Source organism: Onychostoma macrolepis, chromosome 12, assembly GCF_012432095.1.
Source record: "Onychostoma macrolepis isolate SWU-2019 chromosome 12, ASM1243209v1, whole genome shotgun sequence".
Classification (NCBI taxonomy): Eukaryota; Metazoa; Chordata; class Actinopteri; order Cypriniformes; family Cyprinidae; genus Onychostoma; species Onychostoma macrolepis.
The window spans coordinates 27,113,281-27,137,015 of NC_081166.1; the positions used below are offsets into that span (position 1 = coordinate 27,113,281).

General features: G+C 36.8%; 2 protein-coding genes across 8 annotated transcripts; both read left to right on the top strand.

The window, feature by feature from the left end:
• Positions 1–127: 127 nt before the first annotated feature.
• On the top strand, positions 128–11,859 carry si:ch211-173d10.4 (carbonic anhydrase 9). 7 transcript variants are annotated; one of them, XM_058794459.1, is made up of 10 exons: positions 128–150; positions 294–351; positions 619–639; positions 1,102–1,275; positions 1,354–1,511; positions 1,607–1,693; positions 2,469–2,559; positions 3,042–3,205; positions 8,992–9,091; positions 9,197–11,859. In XM_058794459.1, exons 1-10 carry the CDS (start codon positions 148–150, stop codon positions 9,250–9,252), a joined length of 912 nt encoding a protein of 303 aa, XP_058650442.1. In that variant the 5' UTR covers positions 128–147; the 3' UTR covers positions 9,253–11,859. The 7 variants fall into 7 exon arrangements, 5 of the variants coding, with proteins under 5 accessions (XP_058650442.1, XP_058650440.1, XP_058650444.1 ...); XR_009273773.1 differs by lacking the exon at positions 128–150 and adding an exon at positions 8,294–8,399 and having other exon boundaries at positions 212–351; XR_009273774.1 differs by lacking the exons at positions 128–150; positions 9,197–11,859 and adding exons at positions 6,955–7,049; positions 8,294–8,399 and having other exon boundaries at positions 212–351; positions 8,992–9,014.
• A 7,115-nt stretch (positions 11,860–18,974) lies between these two features.
• LOC131551430 (carbonic anhydrase 7-like) lies at positions 18,975–22,621 on the top strand. The gene is made up of 9 exons (XM_058794386.1): positions 18,975–19,043; positions 19,163–19,235; positions 19,390–19,416; positions 19,568–19,738; positions 20,399–20,550; positions 20,857–20,958; positions 21,057–21,129; positions 21,450–21,616; positions 21,930–22,621. The coding sequence occupies exons 1-9, from the start codon at positions 18,990–18,992 to the stop codon at positions 22,137–22,139; spliced, it is 1,029 nt and encodes a 342-aa protein (XP_058650369.1). The 5' UTR covers positions 18,975–18,989; the 3' UTR covers positions 22,140–22,621.
• The last annotated feature ends 1,114 nt before the right edge of the window (positions 22,622–23,735 follow it).

A 23,735-nucleotide genomic window follows, 5' to 3' on the forward strand; every position in this document is an offset into this window, starting at 1 on the left:
GTGTGAATGCATAAACCTAAACCCATTTTCTTTACAGGAAATTATTTTTTTTCACTCTGTGGACTAGTTAGTACATACAAACATTCAGTCTGAGTAGCCTAACCTGTTGCTGTACTGTGTGGTCTGTTCAAAATTGTAGCTTGTGCAATGGTAAGTTGGCACACTAAAAAGAATGTTTTGAACACTTTTCAGTAGCTAAAATGATTTAAGAATTAAATGTAATGTAGCTCAGGCAGTTCTTCTGATTTAATATGGAAATATGCTTATTAAAAATGCTTATTTCTAACAAGCAGATGCTTCTCATGACATGCGTGGTTGCTATTTTATTGTCTGACTTCAGTATTGCAAAAGGTGAGTATTTCTTCTTGTGATGGTTGAATCAGCTTTATTTAGGTTGTCACTAAATAGAACTATATATATCCATGCATATGTTTTTCAAAGAACAACACGTCCAAGAACATAGGACTACATAACCATCAGGCAAAATCTACACACTAGTTAAATTAACAGTTATTTTAACAGTCACACTCTTGCTTTCAACTCAACTCAGTGTGAAGAAGAGTCTAAAGCAGTTTATAGAGCTGACCTTGTTTTCTTTCTCTTTTAAATTTATTTTAGATTGGTGCTACTTTGGCTGTGGTGAGCAACATCACATTTTCATTCCTAAATGAAATATGTTTCTAAATATTTCTGTATATATAAATAAAATATAAATATACTTTTGTTCTAGGGAAAACCTTATGTTGCACTGCTATTATTTTATATTTTCAGCAGAACACAAAATAAGAAATAAAAAAAAAGAAAAACCTTTTAAACATTTTTTTTCCATACAAGTAAAGTGACCCTGACTGTCATATTGCCATTGTTATATTAGTATCACTGAGATACTATTATTTTTATTAATATTTTTGATTAGTTTACACACACACATTTGTATATATTTGTTTTCATTTGAACTTTTAGTTAAAGTTTTAGTCATTTTATTGCATGTCATTTGTATTTATTTTAATATGTCTATACAGTTAATTTGAAATGTGCTGTCTAAATAAATTGTCTTCTCCTGACTTAGTACTTAATGAATTATTAAAATTATTATTTTAGAAAACTCTCTCCCACATTGGGGTAAACACTATCCCAAATGTAATGGTCGTAAACAGTCTCCAATCAACATCGACACCCAGAAAGTCATTAAAAACCAAGAGCTGGCATCTTTTGAGCTGATTCACTTCAGTCTTCCTCACACAATGAAGATGCTGAAGAATAACGGACACACAGGTGTGGAATCAGGAGTATAGCCTATGTAGCCTAATGTATGCACATAAACACGCCTGCGTCCTCCATGTTTCCCTGCAGTTGAATGTGAGCTGAAGGCAGGAGCAGTAGGAGTTCGAGGAGGAGGTCTGAAGCACAAATACACCGTCCTGCAGTTCCACTTCCACTGGGGTGGAAAGGACCTGATGCACCATCCGGGATCCGAGCACTCTCTGAACGGACACAGATCGCCTCTAGAGGTGACAGATGAGGCCTGCAAGAGATAAAGACAGTGGGAACTATCGAGTTAAATGTAGCTTGTATTTAGACTCACGTGTCGTATTTTCCTATGCAGATGCACATTGTAAGCCGGAGAAGTGATCTTAATGACAGCACAGCAGCAAAAGTTCAAGACGGCTTTGCTGTAATGGGCTTTTTCATTGTGAGTTGCATTTGCAATGTACATCCACTAGAAGGCAGTATTAACATGACAATCGACAGTTTATTTAGGAAGTATTCAAAGTTTTCTGCATATGATAAGTGTCTTGTTTGTTATTTTTTTTCTTTCTTTCTTTTTCTTTCCTGAAATCATACAACAACTTTGTGTGAGAAACAGACTGACACTGAGGATCTTAATGGGCCTCTTTAGTTTGCTGATGACTAGTGTCATTTTAGTAGGCTATAACAGAGATAGTACTATAGTGTTTTTTAATTGTTGTTATTTTTTTTTCATTTTCCATTTTATTTTAGTTATTTTATTTTCATGTTATTGTTGTTTTCTTTTTTAGCTATATTTTATATTCATTTTATTTCAAAAACTTTGGCAACTAGCTAAAATAATATTTATATAATATTGATATTTTAGTTCAGGTAGCCTAATGTTTATTTTATTTCAAGTATAATAACATTATGGCTCTGGTATTAGTTAACTACCTCTATAATAACCCTGCTGACGATGCCTATTATTGAGCCATTGCTTATGATTGTGGTAAAATGGATATTTGCAGTACAGTGACACAACTAAATGTAATGCTCATCCTCTCCTTCTGTCTCAGTTCATTTTTGTCTTGTATAAAAACAGGTCTTATATAAATTCTAATTTGATTTTCTAGTGGTAGTTACCTAACCTAACTGTTTGTAAAAAATCTCAGAGAAAATTGAAAAGAGATTGCAAAAGGAGCTATGTTGATAAATTCCACTCAAATCTTTTCCTTCAGGAGGGCGACAAAAAGGAAAAAGAAAAGGAAAAGACGACATCAAAAGTCTGGGAAAGCTTCACCGACTATCTCCAAAAAATACCAAGAAAGGGTAAAATAACTGTTTTAGCCACACATCAGTCTAAGTAACTTGTAAAGCAATATAATAGCTGTATAGTTTTGCATCAGACATTTGCATTATAAATGTACCACAGATTGACAGTCAGTGATTGTAGGCTATTTATTCTAACATTTATAACTTCAAAGTATTTCATATGCTTTGATATGAATACTGTGTGTAAGGTGCAGTCATATTTACAGTTGTTTGGCAAATGTTCGTGGCTGAAATCCCATCATTTCAATAGGATTCCATGCTATTTGTAAAAGATTTTGCGACTGGTTCAGTCTGCTCATGCGAATTTGCTGCATTGAAGGACAGAAAGCTGCTTGGTTTGAAAGTGATACAATGAGTGGCACTTCATAAACAATGGACTTTTGTCTGCAAAATTTCTCTGAAATATTGCTAATGAGACTGCACCTTTGTCACTGTATTGTTGAGATATTATGCATATCTTGTTCTCATTTTACTGCTAGGAGACAAAGTCAGAATTATGGAGCCCTTTTCTATGCATCAGCTCTTAAAGGGGGTTGATCTCAGCAAGTACTACCGCTACAATGGCTCCCTGACCACCCCTCCTTGTGATGAAGCTGTGGTTTGGACCATCTTCAAGGACCCAATTAGGATCGGCAGAGATCTGGTACAGGCAAATTCATTTCCAATTCCAAATAATTCCACGACATTCTATGACTTTTATGTATTACCATCCACCAAGCCCAAACTGCATTCATTGCTCACCAAGGCTTTATTACAACCCGAATTCTGGAAATGCTGGGACGTTTTTTAAATTTGAATAAAATGAAAACTAAAAGAATTTCAAATCACATGAGCGAATATTTTATTCGCAATATAACATTGATAACATAAGAAATGTTTAAACTGAGAAATTTTTACATTTTATACACAGAATGAGCTAATTTCAAATTTGAGGCCTGTGACAGGGGCATGTTTACCATGGTGTAGCATCTCCTCTTCTTTTCAAAACATTTTGAAGACGTCTGGGCATCGAGGTTATGAGTTTCTGGAATTCTGGTGTTGAAATTTGGTCCCATTCTTGCCTGATATAGGTTTCCAGCTGCTGAAGAGTTTGTGGTCATCTTTGACGTATTTTTCGTTTAAAGATGCACCAAATGTTCTCTATTGGTGAAAGATCTGGACTGCAGGCAGGCCCATTCAGCACCCCGACTCTTCTACTGCGAAGCCATGCTGTTGTAATAGCTCCAGTATGTGGTTTTGCGTTGTCCTGCTGAAATACACAAGGCCTTCCCTGAAATAGACGTCATCTGGAGGGGAGCACATGTTGCTCTAAAACCTTTATATACCTTTCAGCATTCATAGTGCCTTCCAAAACATGCAAGCTGCCCATACCGTATGCACTTATGCACCCCTGTACTATCAGAGATGCTGGCTTTTGAACTGAACGCTGATAACACACTGGAAGGTCTCCCTCCTCTTTAGCCCAGAGGACACAGCGTCTGTGATTTCCAACAATGACAAATTTGGACTCGTCTGACCATAGAACACTTTTCCACTTTAAATGAGCCTTGATCTACAGGACACGACGGCGCTTCTGTACCATGTTCACATATGGCTCCCTTTTTGCATGATAGAGCTTTAGTTGGCATCAGATGGCATGGCAGATTGTGTTTACTGACACTGGTTTCTGGAAGTATTCCTGGGCCCATTTAGTAATGTCAATGACCGAATCATGCCGATGAGTGATGAAGTGCCGTCTGAGGGCCCAAAGACGACAGGCATCCAACAAAGGTCTTCGGCCTTGTTACTTAAACACAGAGATTTCTCCAGTTTCTCTGCATCTTTTGATGATGTTATGCACTGTAGATGAGATTTGCAAAGCCTTTGCAATTTGACGTTGAGGAACGTTGTTTTTAAAGTATTCCACAATATTTTTACGCACTCTTTCACAGATTGGAGAGCCTCTGCCCATCTTTACTTCTGAGAGACTCTGCCTCTCTAAGACATCCCCTTTATAGCTAATCATGTTACAGACCTGATGTCAATTAACTTAATTAGTTGCTAGATGTTTTCCCAGCTGAATCTTTTCAAAATACCTTTGTTGCCCCCATTGAGACCTAGTAGCAGGCATACAATTTTAAATTAGCTCATTTAGTGGATAAAAGTGTAAAATTTCTGTTTAAACATCTGTTATGTTCTATTGTGAATAAAATATTGGCTCATGTGATTTGAAAATGTTTTTAGTTTTCATTTTGTTCAAATAAAAAAAAACGTCCCAACATTTCCGGAATTCGGGTTGTAATTTTAAATACAGTAAAACCAGGAATATTGCAAAATGTCATGACAATGTATTCTATTGTAATATATTTCAAAAAGTAATTTATTCCTATGATGCAAAGCTGAAATTCTCAGCAGTCATTACTGCTGTCACATGATGAAATCTTTCTATGCTGATTTGCTGCTCAAAAAAAAAAAAATTCTTATCAATGTGCTACTTCATATTTTTGTGGAAAGCATATTTTGGTTTTGGGAGTCCCCAACAACAGGTTGACATGCATGCAAGGTCAAAAAACACTTTCATTTTCTTATAATATACATTTATTTTTACCTTATTTGCTCAACGATTAATTTTTCCAAACCCCTCCTTTGCGTGATGCTAATCTGCGGTGATTTGTCGATTTTATTTAAAGCAGAGCACAGTGCTGCTTTGTGTACAGCCGTTGCCGGGGAAACAGCTATTTTTAAGTAATGTTCAAAAGTGGCACCTAGTGGCAACAAGTGGGCAGGCAATATAGCTTCGTACAGACTGTCAGCCTAAATCCGATTTTGTGTATATCTGGATGGAATCGGATTTGAATGACTGTCCACACAGCATATCGCAACCGTTCATATCCGAGCCATAAGTAGTCTTTCGTTTTTACTGAATGTCCATTGGTTTCTATGGTAATGCCGTTGCGTTATGACTACTCGAAAAACAACAGTAACAGCAATACAGTTTGCAATACAGATGTTGTCTTACCGTCGCGGTTGCGCTGTAGTATTTTGTCTTGTGAGGCAGCGGCAGAAACGCAGGAAGCTTGAATGTGCGGCTTTATTCCGTGATGCTGTCTCCGCTACTTTCAAAACACACTAGCAGTGTATTGTTTTTTTTCCCGCTTGACTTGCACTTCGCAATGACACAAGCTTGTTTCTGCAAAAACGTCTGACGTGTTTAAGTTTTACTTGGCGTGAGGACGTGAAAAAGCTAGGCTAAATCCGATCTGACCGTTCAGACTGAAACGGATTTCCAGAAATGCGATTTGAATAGGATTCCAAACCACATGAATGTAGCTCGAAACGGATTTGCACAAATGGGATTTCATGTAGTTCATTGCCGTTCAGACTATTTAAATATGATCGGATTTCATTCGGATTTGCACAAAAATCGGATTTGGGCTGACAGTCTGAACGAGGCTTTTGCTAATGTTTCATATTGACGTCACCGTGAAACGGCTCAAGATTCGTTTTAAAAACAACTGGTTTCATTGATTCAGAGTCGACTCTTTTTTTGAGAGACAATAACTTTATGCACAGTGCACTTTCAGATTTAAAACTTTGTAGGATGTTTTCATTTACTTGGAGCTGTGTTACACACTGCATGAAAGGTAATTTTCAAAAATCCATAATAGGGGCACTTTAATTTTTATTTTTTCTCTTTTATATTTTCCTTTCTAAGAATCCCACTGTGTGTCATACCATTTAGCTTTGAAAACTTCGGATGTGTAATGTCATTGCTGGTTTCATTCCCAAATTTTTTTTCAGCTGAAACGCTTTGATATAAAATATTTAACTGAAATATCCCAGAGGAAGTTAATATTTCAATTATTTAACAAGACAGTCACATGTTCAAAGTCCTCAGTTGGTTAATGGTCTCAAAGACATGAAGGTAAATTTATATTTTCAGTGTTTAAATGTTTTATTTTGTTCTTATTTTAAAATATTTTATTTTTATTTGACATGTTTATGATTGAATTAATCAACCCATTACTGTTATTTTATTAACCCCAGTTGGGGAAACCTTGCAGTAATGTAATGTTCAATCCATTTTATGATGTTGAAAAATATTTTATTTCTCTGTTTTTTATATCAGCGTGGTACGTTTAATAGCAAGTTTAAATCTAGTTAGGTAATAAGTAATCTAAAAGTAATCTAGATTGTTATACTAGTTTTCGTCATGTAATCTGTAATCAGTAACAGACTACAGTTTGTACATAATCTAACCAACACTGCTTTAAAGGCATGTAGAGAATGTTGTACATATAACAGTGTGATGTTCTGCACTATTGTGTTGAACTGTCCCTTTAATTTAAAATTTTGGAAAAAAAAAAAAAAAAAAAAATCAAATTTGTATCCTTTTTTACATAATTTTTTTAGATGCCATGGACCCTTTTCACATCTCGAGGGTTCTGAGACGCAGAAGTCATTGGGTAGTGATGAACAGAAACTACAACAAATATTATGTTATTGAAGTATGAGAATAAAACAACGCTCAAACACAAACAATCACGCTGCAGCATTAACCAGTTTTGTCATTTCAGTTCCAAGGTGTTATAAATATACTTGTTGTGAATTAAAATAATAACACATAAAACACTTTCAAGACTTAGTGTGTGTAAATGCATCATCACAGTTTCAACCCTACAGAGGAAATCTGTTTGTTAATCTCCTATTTGCATACATAACACTGGTTTGATTGACAAGCCCATATGCGCATTCTTCTCATGTGATGTGTATATCATTTGTTCTATCTTACTGTCATATTACTGTCATATTGTCTAGCCTCCATCTCCCCTATATCCCTCTCTCTTTTCAGCCTCCGTCTCCTCTTGTATCTTTACTGTCGTCGTCTTTTATCACACTCATCTTTTACCGCATCCTACACATCTTAACCAAATTCCTTTGGCAGCAGGTGCAGCGTCTTGTGACCTGAGTATGTGACCATGTACACACGTGCCTCTGCTAAATCAGTGCTATCAGTAAAATGATGAAAGATGCCATCAGAGGCGGACAGTAACTAAGTACATTTACTTGAGTATTGTACTTAAGTACACTTTTTGAGTATCTGTACTTTACTTGAGTATTATTTTTTTCTGGAAACTTATGACTTTAACTTCACTACATTTGAAAGACAAATATTGTACTTTTCACTCCACTACATTTCTATCAAGATCCTCGAAGTAGCAGCTTTGAAAGTCAGTGGGTGATGTTTTTTCTTCTCTAAAACGTCTTTTTTTTTTTTTTTTCAGCCAGTTTATCAGTAATCACTCTTGTAGGGCTACATGAAGTGATTTCCCAGCATTTTTGGAACACTGACCAGTTGCAAATGTTATATTTATTTACAACAATTCAATAACAAGTTGTTAATATTGTGGTATATATTAGACACAATATTGTCTGATTTTGCTAAATTGTGTATGTGAAAATATTACCTATAAAGCCACAGAAGAACTGTTGTGTGTCTCTTAATAAAACACAGCAGGTGTTGGACTTGAAGCGGCACTGCACAGACTGTTCTGTGTGTGACATCAAAGTACAGCAAGAGCGATTAGACAGCATTTTTAAAATTTTTGTTTTGATGTCAAATAAGTCTTGCTGTTTTGCTTTTTTTGTTAAAGCAGTGTTGCTGTTTTAAAGTTATACAACTACAGTTGTGTTGCTGGGTTTTAAAACAGGTTTGATTTTTTTTCTCTTCCTTATCACTCTGTATTTACAGCAGTTTCACTGTCCACTCTGTTCAAATGTGGATGAATGGCTACACATAGATGTGTGCACTCACTGCCAGAGCTGTGTGATATCTCTACCATCCTGCTTTTGTTGGGGTGGGTAGGGCTGTTAAATAACTTTTTTCCCCATAGGTTTTTAACATTCTAAAAGCTCTTTATTCCAATGATACTACAAACTAGTCAGTGTATTCAGTAGGTGTAATCTATTGTAAGTTGCTTCAGAGGTATTGCAAGTATTACGTACAACAATAATAAAACAGTGCATTGACATAAAAAAGGAAATTTACTTTTGGTACTTAAGTACTTTTAAAAGCAAGTATTTCTATACTTTTACTTAAGTAAAAATCTGTCTTTACAACTTTTACTTGTAATGGAGTAATATTTGACCAGCAGTATCTGTACTTTCACTCAAGTAATGGAGTTGTCAAGTCAAGTCAAGTCACCTTTATTTATATAGCGCTTTTAACAATACAGATTGTGTCAAAGCACTTAACAGTATCAAATTGGAGGATAGAGTGTCAGTAATGTATAATGATAAGATTAAACACTCAATTTTCAATTTTCAGTTAAAGGCATTTCATTATTGAATTCAGAGATGTCATTGTCAAAGTTGTCTACTTTGTCCACCTCTGGATGCCATATGGTTTCCAGTTCAGCTCATTTCTTTGTGACTCTTTTTTTTCTGTAGCTGCTCAGATTCCCAACAAAAATTTCTTTTGACAACGTGTTCCGGCCGCAGCATCCTCTGAACAATCGTGTGGTCTATTCTTCCGCTGCTCTCACCGCAGGTAATTGTTCATTTGAAATGTATACAGCATAGTGTGAGTCATAAATAAGAGGAATTAGACAGATATAATGAACCAGACCTGTCTTTTTCTCCATATTTACCTCAGGTCACGCAGGAACAGCTGAGCACGTCCTGCAGCCACCGACCATTCAGGGGCCCTAATCTGAAAATTCTGCGCATAGATTAATTGCCAAAGCTATTATTTTAATCATTGTCAGTAGGAAAAAGCAATGGAATTGAATGGCAATTTAATAATAAAAAATAGGTACGTTTTGATATATTTTAGGATATAAAGGAGAAAGAAGGACTGTGTACTGTAATTATATGGATATTGCATTCAATATGTTTACCATTTTAAAAAAAGTTGGTTAGCTGGTCTCATGGCCTGACTAAGCCAGCTATGCTGGTGTGTTTTGCATGTTTTAGAGGGATTTTCAGCTAGTTGACCGACTAATCAAACAAACACCAGCTCAGCCAGACCGAGAGACTAACTTTATCAACTGAACACTTCAACACCGCATTTTAGTGAACATACAATTTATTTATTTTTATTTTTTTGTTTGTTGATTTATTTATTCTTATTTATATTTTACCTTTTTTTTTTTTTTTTTTTTTTTAAACCTGTTCATTTATTCATTTAAAGGAATAGGTCACCTAAAAATGAAAATTTGCTTAAAATTTGCAATAATATAAATTTATAATTCCTTCCGTTAAGTTGTCCTCTCACATCAAAATCCACCAACATATCTGGTTAGAACTGTTTTAAACTCTTTGCTTGTAAATGGTGCTTGAACTGCGTATTTCTCTCCTGATTCAGATGAGATGACTTTTTTTCACTGAAGAAAGCAATAATATAGGACTTGAATTTTAGCGGAAAGAAACAATATAAGCTTTAAAATGTATTCTTGATGGATTTATTTATTACAAGCATGCAGCTTGTGGCTGTTTTTATCAGCTGTTTGGACTCTCATTCTGATGGCACCCATTCACTGATAAACTGCATCTCAATAAATTAGAATGTCATGGAAAAGTTAATTTATTTCAGTAATTCAACTCAAATTTTGAAACTCGTGAATGCACCTGTATATGCATGTTTTTTCACATGCTGGTTATTTACCAAGGGTGCCAAAAGAGGAGGACACTGCATGTTTAATCAAGACAAGTTGAATAAGCAACGGTTTAGTGACAGGTTACACCCCCACAAACGTATTTATGGGTCATTCAAAACCTGCGATCCGCTGTGCAAAACAATAATTGAAACCACATGACCTTATTCCTTTTGTATGCCCATGTACACACAAAATGAAAAGAATGAGAGAGGAAACAAAGAGAAGAATAAAAAAGAAAAGAAAAAAAAGAAAGTCCAGCCAAAGCGAGTTTGATGCCAGCTTATATAACTTCATTTTACAAAACTGTTTGTTGTTTTAAAGCACTGTGGCTGTGATGGAAATAGCTAGAGCAGCTAAAATGAATGAATAAATAAATAAACAAAGCTTTTTGACAACAAACAGAATAACAGATACTTAATGATTAATAACCACAAATGTTTAAAAATAAATGACAGATCATGTCAATTTGATGTAAATGTCATTAATATAATCAGTATTATTTAAATATCATCCATTCTTCAAACTTCTTGCTTTAATTAATACAATATTATAAATGGGTAACCCTTTATTTTGATGGTCTATTTTGAACATTCTGTTGACAATTAGTAACTTTGCACATCCATGTCAACTAACTCTCATTAGAGTTTTATTAGACTCTCTGCTTAATATCTGCTAACTCTTTATTGTCAGTCTCCCAAGACATTCTAGTAACTATAAGTAACTTTGCAAGTACGTCATCTTAATCTAACCCTAACCCTACCACTCTACTAATACTAGTAGATAATATAGTCAACAGAATGCATTAAAGAGACCATCAAAATAAAGTGAAACCTATAAATGTTTCATGACCCCATGACGAACCTTGCTCAGGGGATTCAACCCTTATAATGTCGACACAGCTGATTAAAAGCCACAGCCCTACAAATATGCACAGAATCTTGTGAGATGAGATAGCTGGTGCATCATGTGACCTTATTGACAGTTTCAAATACATACTTCTTTTTCATAATTTTTTCATAATTCTTCATGACTCCAAACAAAAGCTCCAGGATTGTTATCTTGGCAGGATGCCACTTCAAGCGGATGTTAACATGGCTGTTTTCACATGATTGATATTGTGAGTGTAACTGTGGTATGCAGTTCAAGTGTACTACATGCTCTAGTAGTCACTGGATCAGGTCAAGACTTAAATATTTTATGACAATATCTAACTGTACCGTTTACACCTATTTTATTTACATACTTTCACATTTACCAAAAAATTCCATGTGTTTTGTTTTTCCCATTTTCTTTGTCATGATTTTGGGGCAAGACTGCAGGAATTATTATTATTATTATTATTTTTGGTTTTAGTTTTGCCTATGCAATACTTTCGTTTTATAACCATTTGTTTGGTATTTTGAAGTGTGCATGCACATTGTTTCTAGGTGTGTCTTGTTTTGTTAGGTAACTGTTAAGAACAGGGTTTTTCATTCCTGTTCTTCCAGGGACACTTTCCTATTTCCTCAAACAATAAATTAATGTCTAAGTTTATTTAAAATTTACCGCCACATGCCCAAATTTGAAGGAAAGTTTCAGGAATGAGGAACTCTGTTATACCCATGTACTATTTATGCAAGTTATTTATTTATTTTAAAGGAAAATGTCTTAAAATGCAGTGTTGGGCAAGCTACTTGGAAAATGTAGTGAGCTAAGCTAACAGTTACTCTTCTTTAAATGAAGCTTAACTACACTAAAGCTACAGCCCTGGGAAATGTAGCAAGCTAAGCTACGGCAACATGGCAAAAGTAGTTTACTACATCCAAGCTATTTAAAAAAAAAATACAAAAAATTCTATTGAACCAACATAATACCAAGTCAATGCTCTCTCAGTGATCAATAAAACTGTCAGTCAAGCAGATAGACAGGCATGTTCAGTTTAACTGTTTATTCAACAGCTGTTCCAAACCAATTTGGCAACATAATCAGTATCAAATGCAGGGCCGGATTGACCTCAAATTGTGACATAGGCAAAATAAATTTTTGCTGTCGGCCGGAAACCAAAGTTGTTTGTTAACATTTGTTAATGCACTGTGAACTAACATGAACTACCAATGAACGACTGTATTTTCATTAACTAACATTAACAAAAATTAATAAATACTGTAACAAATGTATTTGAATGAAATCGTATTGTATAGTGTTACCATATAGATGTTTAGGCCTACAGATAGGCTATGTTTATTTGCATCGTTGCATGTGTCATTAGATATTAATATAAACATTTCACCAAAATCAAGTTCAAATACGAAGCTTTTGACCAGCGAAGGTTTTTATTTTTATTTTTTTGGTTTGTTTTTTCTGACTCGTGTCCCGTTTTCCCCAGTTTTCTGTCATTATGTGGGCGTTCAGTTTTTTTCTGTTATTTGGCCAAAGTATCATATTATGAAAGATTCAGCGCTTCGCACGAGCTATTTGGCTGTGACTCGACAACAAATGCTAGAGAAACTCTTCTCCGCTCCTCAAAAACAAAAAACAAAAGGTTCAAGCCTTCATAAATAGTGTTTTTTGAGTAAAGAAACAGCTGTACTTATTCAATCAACAGTTCTTTATTTACCTTCAGACAGCAAACAAGCTGAGATGCTCTAAACTGCGCGCCGCACTTCATTGACGAGAGAGGCGGGAGGAATAATGAGGTTTGACTGACAGTTTGAGGAGCCAATGGCGTTACGAGCTTTAGTGTCTGTGGCGTCACTTGCTGATCCAGGATCAGTGATCCGTAGCAGTTATATTTCTGATTTGAGCTCGAGTTTCAGAATGCTTTCTTTGGAAAATGTAACGTTAGCTTTTGTTGACGCTACCGCGCTACGATCAAAAAAAGAGCTTAACTACCGAAAAGCTATTTGATTCAGAAAGCAGTGACGCTACCGCCACGCTACTGAGAAATGTAGTTAAACTAGTAGCGTCACTACTTGTAGCGACGCTACTGCCCATCACTGTTAAAATGTCTTTTGAAGGACGACTGTGAGGACCAAAGTGAAGGATTTAATTGAAGAAAACAGTACACCTCCATGAAAGCAGTTGCATCTGATGCAAAATATAAACCCAAACTTTAGTATCAGTCATAATCGGTCACAAAACAAACAAAAGCTGATGGCAGTCTGCGCGTATTCCACACAAACCAATCATTTTTGTCCTTGGAAGACCTGAAGACTTGAATGCACCTAGGAACAAAATATACTTTTATAATAATAAAATTTATTCTATTCAAAAAACACATGAAATTGATTAAAACATATATTTATATCACATAGCGTAAAATGCTGACACCAGTGAGTATCGTTTAAGGTAGGCATCTATTTTGTCTCCCTTGAGTTTGATGTGAATGTGAGGAGGTCATTTATTGTGCATATACAGTACATGTTGAAGCAATTTCTCAGTGGGCACAAGATCCCTTTATATGCCATTTCAATTTTGCCATCTTTGCACATGGACATGGGGGGAAAAAAATTAAATATCCGAACCAAACACCAAACAAACCCTAGAGACTATTTTGAGCTGAGATGTGAAAGGCAACAGACAAGGATTTTATTTATTTGTAGCTTCAAATAAATAAATAGTCAGAATACACAGATACATTTCAATGGTTGTCAATGATGCTTTTAGAATCAAATAGTGGGAGTCACAGCATCTGCCAGCAGGGCTAATGGAATCACGCTATCCAGACAAGCCTTCAGGTAACAATAAAATACAGGTCAAAGTCAGGTAAGAGGAGGCGACGCAGCAGATAGTTTACAGACAGCTTAAGATGGAAATCTTTAAATAGTTTTAAGTCGTCAGGTAAATCTGTTGATAAGTCAAGAGACTGAAAGAGATCAAACCGATATAGATTCAGAGAGGCACGCTGCTGAAATCATGTATTAAACATGTGGAAAGAAACTTGTATCTCCTCCTCTTTATGACTAAAACGGGCAAACTTACAGAAATGCATTCAAATTTGGTTTAAGAGCTTATTCTATTTTTATTTTAAAGAACCTTTTAAAAGGACCCGAGGATTAATAAAATGTTCACTAGAATTTATTTATGCCTTTGTGGTTAATGTTGACTGGAGAGAAAAAAATAAAATAAAAAATAGAATACACAGCTACTTTTGAATGGCTGTCAATAGTCAATAGGCTGTCTTTGAATCAGATAGTGCCAGGGCCGGCCCAAGCCTTTATGGGGCCCTAAGCAGAATTTTATTTGGGGACCCCTCGGTGCCGTCAATATGACTGGTTATTGTCAAAGCTAGATTATTCACTCACTATAAATTTAACACACCCATTATCAGTTTTGTTTGTTTTAGCTGTGTTGCTTACATCATACCATTGTCTGCCTGGCATGTTTTTACCCTTCTGTGATTTTTAATTGTAACAGTTGCAAAATTACAAGAGTGGTCAGGTGTTAATTTGCACTTTAACATTACAATTTGGGATTTGTCACCAAAGCGTGATAGATTTTAACCCTTTGATGTGCCACGCTTTGGCTGGCTCTGAGCCAGAGAAAGACGCGCTCAGTGGTGCTTTTCATATTTCATAACCGTTCAGTGTTTTCAACCAAATACATTTTATTTTAGGTTTCAGACATTTAAATACACTTCAATTAAGTAAAAAATACATTTAGTTTGTTAAATACACACTGATAATCCTTTCAATTAATGGACGACGTGTATTATTCCTATCAAAAAGCCCACACATTGTGTAGGTTACTGTAAAGTTTACTCTGTTTTTCTCCCAGCTAACTGGCCACTTACTTTCATATATTTCGGGAGAAATAGGGGAATTTACGTGATGTTAATCCAACAGATCCACACGGCAGCGTCAGTATTATCAACATGGACACGTCGCTATGGGAATAATAAAATGATATGTATAGATTATTTAATTATTTAATATTGCGCTTTCGTATAATTACCATTGTCCATTGACATAATATATCATAAATTAAAAAAATAAAAATAAAATAAAAGAGAATAAAATAAACTATCATTTCTACTCTTGGGGGCCCTCTTGTGGCCACGGGGGCCCTGTTGTGCCGAATTCTGACCCCTGCCAGATTATTACCCCCCCTAATATTGGTAGGTTTAGGGTTAGTTGTGGGCAGGGGCGCATTAATGCACAGGCTTCAAGGGGCTGAAGCCCAGGGGCCTACACTGGAAAAGGGGCCCACTGGCTGCAAGGAAATTATATTTTTCGAATAATTATTTATATGGGAGTTTGTAGCAGTGACAACAGCATTCTGTAAACAAACTCACACACTGATTTTCAGCGACGCCCTGGTTGTAGAAACCTATATAGGGAATGGTTCAGTTTAGGTTCCCCCACACAGTTTGTATAGTTGGTATGTTCCACCATATACTGTAAGCAGAATGTACAAGGCATTCGCTAGTAAAGTAGCCCAGCACAAGAGTGTCTTTATGTTAATGTGCAGATTAACAAGAGAAACAACACTGCTGTGTGAAAGGAACTGGATCGGACAACTTTCTGTAATTTGATTCAGTGCGAGTTCAATAATTTTCCTGGATGTAATCTGTGTCAGCTGAAGATTTTAGATTCAGTCACTGTGTACCATCAAAGGTGCTGCTTCAAAGTCTCAATTTTAAATCCAGGGATGGAAAAATAGGAATTGTCCTATTGCTTAAATGTGATCGTTAAACTTTATACGGCTGTGATTTAATTAATTAAACATGTTTTTGAAGCGTTTTTCGAAATAAAAACGCAGTTACACTGTAAAAAATGGCCGTGATTTTAACGGTAAAAAACTGTAAAAATGCTACAGTAAAAACATGTTAAATGGTTAAGTTCCCCTAATATATACGGTGAAAAACTGTAATAGACATTTCAGACAATTTTACGGTGAAATAAAGTGAAAACGTTTTTGGAAGTGAAAAAAAAAGTAAAATTTACAGTGATAAAACGTAAATTGACGTTCCCAGAATTCCCTGCGTTGCATTTCAAATTTTGTTTGAATTTGATGTTTTTTCTTTGAAATAACTAGGTTTCTTAGTTTTTTCGTATCAGTTTAGGTTTCTTATCAGGTTTGTATGCGCTGCCCGAGCGCCCCCCCCTGCCTGCGCCACGAAGGCGCTCCCAAGAGTCCCCGCTAGTCCCGTCCAGCTCCGCGCTGCCAGAGCGCCCCCCAGTGCCTGCGCCACGAAGGCGCTCCCAAGAGTCTCCGCTGGTCCCGTCCAGCACCGCGCTGCCAGAGTGCCCCCTTGTGCCTCCGCCACGAAGGCGCTCCCAAGAGTCCCCGCTGGTCCCGTCCAGCTCCGCGCTGCCAGAGCGCCCCCCAGTGCCTGTGCCACGAAGGCGCTCCCAAGAGTCTCCGCTGGTCCTGTCCAGCACCGTGCTGCCAGAGCGCCCCTCAGTGCCCAAGAATCCGCTTACCCTGAACCCCAGCCCAAGACCACCTCTAATTTCCCCAGGAAAATTTTGGGGGGGGGTAGTAGGCTGGGGCCGAGGTCTCGGAGGCAGATCCGCCATGGCCGCCGGACTCCCCTGATCCGCCATGGCCTCCCGAGTCCCCTGATCCGCCATGGCCACCAGACTCCCCTGATCCGCCATGGCCACCAGACTCCCCTGATCCGCCATGGCATCCCGAGTCCCCTGATCCGCCATGGCCACCAGACTCCCCTGATCCGCCATGGCCGCCAGACTCCCCTGATCCGCCATGGCTCCCGGGAACGGGCGCCGCCCTGGAGGCCGTCTGTGTCTCCTGGTCCCTAGAGGCCTCCAGAGCGCCCACCCCGGATGTTGCTAGGCGCGGGACGTGCCTTCCGGGAGGGGGGAGTAATGTCAGTCCTGTCTTGTGTTTCCCCTCCTCTCGTGCCCATATTTGGTTTGTTCCTGTTCCTTAGATTATTAGTTTATTAGTCTCCAGCCGTGTTTGATTTGTTCCCCACCTGTTACAGTTCTCCTCGTTTGATTTCCTTCTGTTTATAAGCCCTGTGTTTCCCTGTCTCCATGTCAGCTGTTGAATGTCAAATTGTCTGTTTGGATGTTCCGTGTCTCCTGAGTTGACAATAAAATCTACGTTTTGGTTATCCCTCGTCTCCTCGTTTCCCTGGATCCAGTAGGATCGTGACAGTAATAACGTAGTGTTTATGTAATGGCTATATAATTCTGCTGTTCCTAAGCGCCACCTTGTGACAATGAGTGAATTTGCATATTCACTTATATTCACATTTTACGCAGAACAGTGTTGTGAATGCTAACTGGCATATTAACAAGAAAATTAGAAGAAATTTGACATAAATAATGGTCAAGAAGCTTAAAAAAAAAAAAAGTTTTCTGGGGTAGGGGGGCCTACCGTAATGCTGTAGCCCAGGGGCCTCTGGTTATTTTAAGGTTCCCTTGGGTGTGGGGGAGGGGTTAGGATTAGGCAATCAGGTAGCGATTTCAACGAGGGGAGTAATAATTTGGCAGGGAGTCGAAAATGGGCACCGGCTCTGGATAGTGCCTTGATGCATGTGCAAGCAGACGCATGATGACATGGATGAGCCTGAGATTATGGCATTTCTGGTTTCATGATTCATTCCAGAAGATTAGTTTCATGGAACGTCCCAGCATTAGCCTGAATAGAATTTAAAGTATATTAACGTGCATCTAATTTGGCTGAGGTGGGACACATTTGCTTGTGCCTATCCTTAAAAGCAGCAACTGTAATTACTGCTAAAGGAATTCTTTCTTATTACGTAATAGCAATACTATCCCATTTTTGTATCTGATGTATCTCATACAAAAGCCATAAGTGGTCATCGTAGATTAATATAGCTGAATCTAAATGTATATTATGTATACCCAAAGTATAGCCTACTGAATAGGCTACTTCAGTGGGCATTGACCATTGCTACCATCTTCTCCTCAGGTAGCGTTATTTTTATGTATCTTTTGTTTATTTATTTTTTTACAGATTGGTAGCTATTACTTATACAGCTTTATCGTTACCTCTTAAAATAATGATGTTTTCTAATGCGATCGGATTGAATATTCACTTCTTTCATGGTCCAAAAAAAAAAAGAAGAAAGAAAAAAAAAAGGTTACAAAATTAAGTGGGATAGCCTATAAATCAACTGAAGTCATTCATCCGAACATGCGTGATATTGTAAACGCCCTTTACAATAACCTCTAAAGAAGAACAAGGATGATTGGCAGTAACAATACAGGCTGATGGTTTCTGTTTATATTATTCCACCTTTGCATGCTACGGAAGAATGATTATGTTTGGAATGACATCATCAAATGATGATACAGTTTTATAATGATACTGGTAGTTAAATTTAGAATTATATCTAATGAATCACTAAATGGTTGGTTCTTGGGTTTAATGTTGTTTTTAAGAAACTTTATGAAAGGTTATTCAGCATCCAGCACAGATTACCTTGCTTTTTACATAACCAAATTAACATAAACTGGTGCTATTTATAACCATTTATTTGAATTATTTTTTTAATATTTCAAAGTAGACAGCTAACAAAGTACTTTGACTCACTTTAAAGGCTGGTAAGCAAAAGCGCGTGGTAGTGCACTTCGTTTTCACCCTCCATCACAAGAGGGTTATAAAACATGACCGGTGATGCTGAGAGGTAAAAACTATGAGATAAGATTCATTTAAAGTGACTGCTATGAATTCTTAAGAAATCTCAGAAGATAAAGGACGCCTAGCAATGTGACATGTGAGCTTTAGATAGGAATGCAGTTTTTCATGAGTAGATGAACAGATGAAAGTGACCCACCCACTACAGGTGATCTGCGAAGAGTACTAAAGGTGGGAATGAAGCCAACTCATCATATTACTGCATACAGACGGGTGAATCAAGTCAGAGAGGTAAGACCAGAGTTAATCTACATTATCTGATTGATTTCATTTCTCATTTAAAATTATAATCTAATTAAATTCTGTTAACAGCATTGTTTCAGTTTTTAATGATGTATTGTTTGATGCAGATGATTGTTTTGCTGGTAACTTGCCTTGCTGCTCTTCTGTGTCCCACCGTCCACAGTGCGGACGCTTCAGTGGGTGAGTGTAACTGAAGTTCAACTTCAATAACTCAGTGAATATATCGTTTTATTTTGTATGACTCTGTTAAAGCAGGCACTAAAGGCTCTTGAAACGTTTTGATAGGAAGTTTCATTGGTTATATTTATTAATGTTGTAATTTCACCCTAAACAGAATGGTGCTATCACAAGCCAGCATGCAGTAAGTGTGATTTCTTCATTTTTATTTATTTATTTTTGCATCGTAAAATATGCCAAATCGACATAATACTTAATATAAATTTTATTATAAAGGTTAAATATTGATATGCTTGTTCTGAAATTATTTATTTTGGACTCCTGATTTGTAATAGATTTTACCACCTGGTCCAAGATTGCTCCACAATATTGCAATGGATCCAAGCAATCTCCCATTAATATCGTGACTGCAAGTGTCCAGGGAAATCCTAACCTGACCTCCTTTAACTTAACTGGTTTTGATGACAATTCCACCTTCATGTCAATCGTAAACTCAGGCGACTCCGGTAAGGATCACTGCATGCTGGGAACCTTAATTTGCTGATATTACAATGTGCACATTTGACATTTTACAGAATAACCTGGACTTTCTCAGGATTTGTTCATCTTTCTAAAATATAAATGCTAAAATGATTTAGCAATCACTTATTCAGTGACTTCCAAATAAGGAATACCAACAAACAAAACCAATCCTTAGGAGGTAACATGAGAAGCATCACATTAAAAAGGTTGCACAGAATAGTATAAAAGTGCGAGCTAGCAAAGAGATGTAAGTGATACTGTTAAACAACAGCAGGATAAAAGTTATTTGATGCCTCTTTGTGTTCCATGAGACTGACTGACTACTATATTTTGGTAACTTAGTCTGCCAAAAGTAAGTAGAGGTACAGTAGTAGAGTGCAGATCGATCATCGGTGATGTTCAGTCCCGGACCTTGTATCTAAAGGCATCTTTAAACAGCCGAGTTAGGGCTGCTCTGTGCCTGCTTAAAATTCAATGTAAAGATGCAGTGTTGCATAAGAGCCAGACTAAATTAAGCCTGCTCTAAACCACCTCTGCACCCAGTATTAAAGTATACTTAATGCTATTGTAAAGAGAAAGAGAAAACGCTTCTGTGCAAGCTTTGCAATGTAAATTTGGCGTAATATATCCAATTGTCTTCACAGTGGTGGTCAACCTGGATGATGAGAAAATTAAAGTGCAAGGAGGTGCTCTTCCAGGTGTATACAACACCAAACAATTCCATCTCCACTGGGGTAACGGCAGCTCCTCGCCTGGCTCCGAACACACCGTGGATGGCAAACAGTACCCAATGGAGGTATGATTGATTGAATTTTCCCTCAAATCAGCCTGAGTATGAGTAAACGCTTTAAAAACGGCACCAAAAGGGGGTTTTCACAGTGATGCAATAGAGGAACTATTTTTGATTCAACTAAGAACCTGAACAGTTTTTAAAATAAACTTTTTTTCTTAGTTTGAAAAACATTTTAAAAATCTAAAGTAACTTTTTTCACTATAAAGAACCTTAAGGGAAGGCTCTTTGTGGAACCATTTTTGCCAATAAAAACCTATTTTTAAGAGTTTATGTGATCATTCATTGTATGTGTTCTTATGTGTCTCATAGCTGCACATTGTAAGTGTCCATTCAAAATACAACAGGAGTGTGTCAGCTGCTTTAGCTGCCAAAGACAGCACAGCATTGGCTGTTCTTGGTTTCTTCATTGAGGTGAGCATGAACATTTATTATATCCAGAGAAAAACACAAACATAAATGGCTTGGTTGTGTGCACATGGGTATGTATTATGTTTTTTTTTAACCAACAGGGAACCAGTGAAGCTAACAAAACAAAAAGCTGGGATATCCTAACATCCTATTTGAAAAACATCTCCAATTCAGGTAAACAAATAGCTTGTAAGCATCGGCAGTTCTGTGAGCAATTGCTTAAAAGGATAGTTCACCCCAAAATCAACTTTTTGTCATTTCTTCATGCTCATGTCATTCCAAAGACATTTTGAAGAATGTTTCAACTGTTTTTGTCCGTACAGTGAAAGTCAGTGGGGTCCAAAACAACACTGGTCCACACTGACTTTCATTGTATGGATGGACAATACAATCTCTCTAGTCTACACCAATATGATTTAACAACAAATCAGCGCAAAACTGAGAACAGCCAACTAGTTTCATTGCACCTTTTTGACTTTTTTTTGTATATTTAGGTGGTCAAACCTCAGACATCATGAATCAAATCACACTGAACAGTCTGATTGAAGGTGTGGACAGGACTAAATATTACCGCTACCAAGGCTCTCTAACTACACCCAGCTGTAATGAAGCTGTGATTTGGACTGTGTTTAAAGAACCCGTCAAAGTCAGCCAGAACTTTGTAAGTAAAGGCAACTATTTGGTACAGTCATTCATAAAAATCCCAATCATCTGTTACACTGAAAACATGATTCATTGGATTTACTAAATTTTATTAAGGTAAGTGGTTGCAATCAATTTATTTTAGCTACATTTAAAGAAACAAATATAGTTGACTAACTTTCAACATTTTTTTTTTTTAAATGTAGCAAAAATAAATTGTTTGCAACCACTTACATAAAAAAAAAATTGTGTATGATTTTTTTTCAGTGCACTGGATGACAACTGCTACATATTCTGAGTTAAAATTTTGTTTACATTATTCCTCCAAACAGATCAACCGCTTCAGCACAACTGTCCTTTTCAAAGACCCAAACGCTTCAGTTCTGAACACCAACAACTTCAGAGGAGTTCAGCCCTTGAACGGCAGAGTTGTGACGTCACAGGTGGTACAAACAGCAGCAACTGTCACAACTTCATCAGCCGCCACATCCACTTTATCTTTTATCACAGTACTTCTCTTCTCCAGTTTGTGTTGGCTGTAGAAATATGCTTTGTGCACATTTGAGCTGATTTAATTTATTGCTATTGTAAATTATGCGTGCTTTAATTGATTGCATTTGATCATGATTGATGATTTCTGTATATATTGATTTTATCAATTGTGAATCTTGTTACAAAAATAAGAGCAAGTTAGGAGTTGATGACATGTAGCTGTTCCTTTCTCTACCAATTGTATATCTATTCCTACCGAGTGTATTTTTAAACGCACAATTTGCCATCTTTGAGGATAATATAAGTAGGATATCAATTATTAACATAATTATTTTTTTATCTCAAGGTCTTAGTTTAAAATGGTTAAAATCATACAGACTGCTGACGTTTTATATGAAGATTGTTTTCTGTAGTTATATTCCACATTTGATGATTCAGTAGTATTAAGATGATTCATGTTTTAAATTTTAAAACATGATGATTTATGCTTAAATTTATTAAAACTGAAATAATAAATTATTGCTGTTTAATAACAAAATGTCTCCAATTGATTTCTGTTTATGCACCATATATGAGGGTCCAAAGACCAATCAAAATGTTTGTGTGTGTGGGTGTGTATATATATATATATACAGTATACAGGTGCTGGTCATATAATTAGAATATCATCAAAAAGTTGATTTATTTCACTAATTCCATTCAAAAAGTGAAACTTGTATATTATATTCATTCATTACACACAGACTGATATATTTCAAATGTTTATTTCTTTTAATTTTGATGATTAGAGCTTACAGCTCATGAAAGTCAAAAATCAGTATCTCAAAATATTAGAATATTTACATTTGAGTTTGAATAAATGACCATCCCTACAGTATAAATTCTGGGTATCTCTTGTTCTTTGAAACCACAATAATGGGGAAGACTGCTGACTTGGCAATGATCCAGAAGACGAACACTGACACCCTCCACAAAGAGGGTAAGTCACAGAAGGTCATTACTGAAAGGTGTGGCTGTTTACAGAGTGCTGTATCAAAGCATATTAAATGCAAAGTTGACTGGAAGGAAGAATTTGGGTAGGAAAAGGTGCACAAACAACAGGGATGACCGCAAGCTTGAGAATACAGCCAAGCAAAGCCGATTCAAACACTTGTGAAAGCTTCACAAGGAGAGAACTGAAGCTGGAGTCAGTGCATCAAGAGTCACCACGCTCAGACGTCTTCAGGAAAAGGGCTACCAAGCCACTTCTGAACCCGAGACAACGTCAGAAGCATCTTACCTGGGCTGTGGAGAAAAAGAACTGGACTGTTGCTCAGTGGTCCAAAGTCCTCTTTTCAGAGTAAAGTAAATTTTACATTTCATTTGGAAATCAAGGTCCCAGAGTCTGAAGGAAGAGTGGAGAGGCACAGAATCCATGTTGCTTGAAGTCCAGTGTGAAGTTTCCACAGTCAGTGATGATTTGGGCTGCCATGTCATCTGCTGGTGTTGGTCCACTGTGTTTTCTGATGTCCACAGGCAACGCAGCCATCTACCAGGAAATTTTAGAGCACTTCATGCTTCCTTCTGTTGACAAGCTTTATGGAGATGCTGATTTCATTTTCCAGCAAGACTTGGCACCTGCCCACACTGCCAAAGGTACCAAAAGC

What these genes read in the sequence shown, in the direction of transcription:
- LOC131551430 (XM_058794386.1), top strand. Translation starts at nt 18,990, where the DNA reads ATGAAGCCAACTCATCATATTACTGCATACAGACGGGTGAATCAAGTC. An exon ending in CTATCACAAGCCAGCATGCA is followed by an intron (nt 19,417 to 19,567) that starts GTAAGTGTGATT and finishes GATTTGTAATAG; the next exon opens with ATTTTACCACCTGGTCCAAG. An exon ending in GCAAACAGTACCCAATGGAG is followed by an intron (nt 20,551 to 20,856) that starts GTATGATTGATT and finishes TGTGTCTCATAG; the next exon opens with CTGCACATTGTAAGTGTCCA.
- si:ch211-173d10.4 (XM_058794457.1), top strand. Translation starts at nt 252, where the DNA reads ATGGAAATATGCTTATTAAAAATGCTTATTTCTAACAAGCAGATGCTT. An exon ending in CTGTAATGGGCTTTTTCATT is followed by an intron (nt 1,694 to 2,468) that starts GTGAGTTGCATT and finishes CTTTTCCTTCAG; the next exon opens with GAGGGCGACAAAAAGGAAAA. An exon ending in TTCCGCTGCTCTCACCGCAG is followed by an intron (nt 9,092 to 9,196) that starts GTAATTGTTCAT and finishes TATTTACCTCAG; the next exon opens with GTCACGCAGGAACAGCTGAG.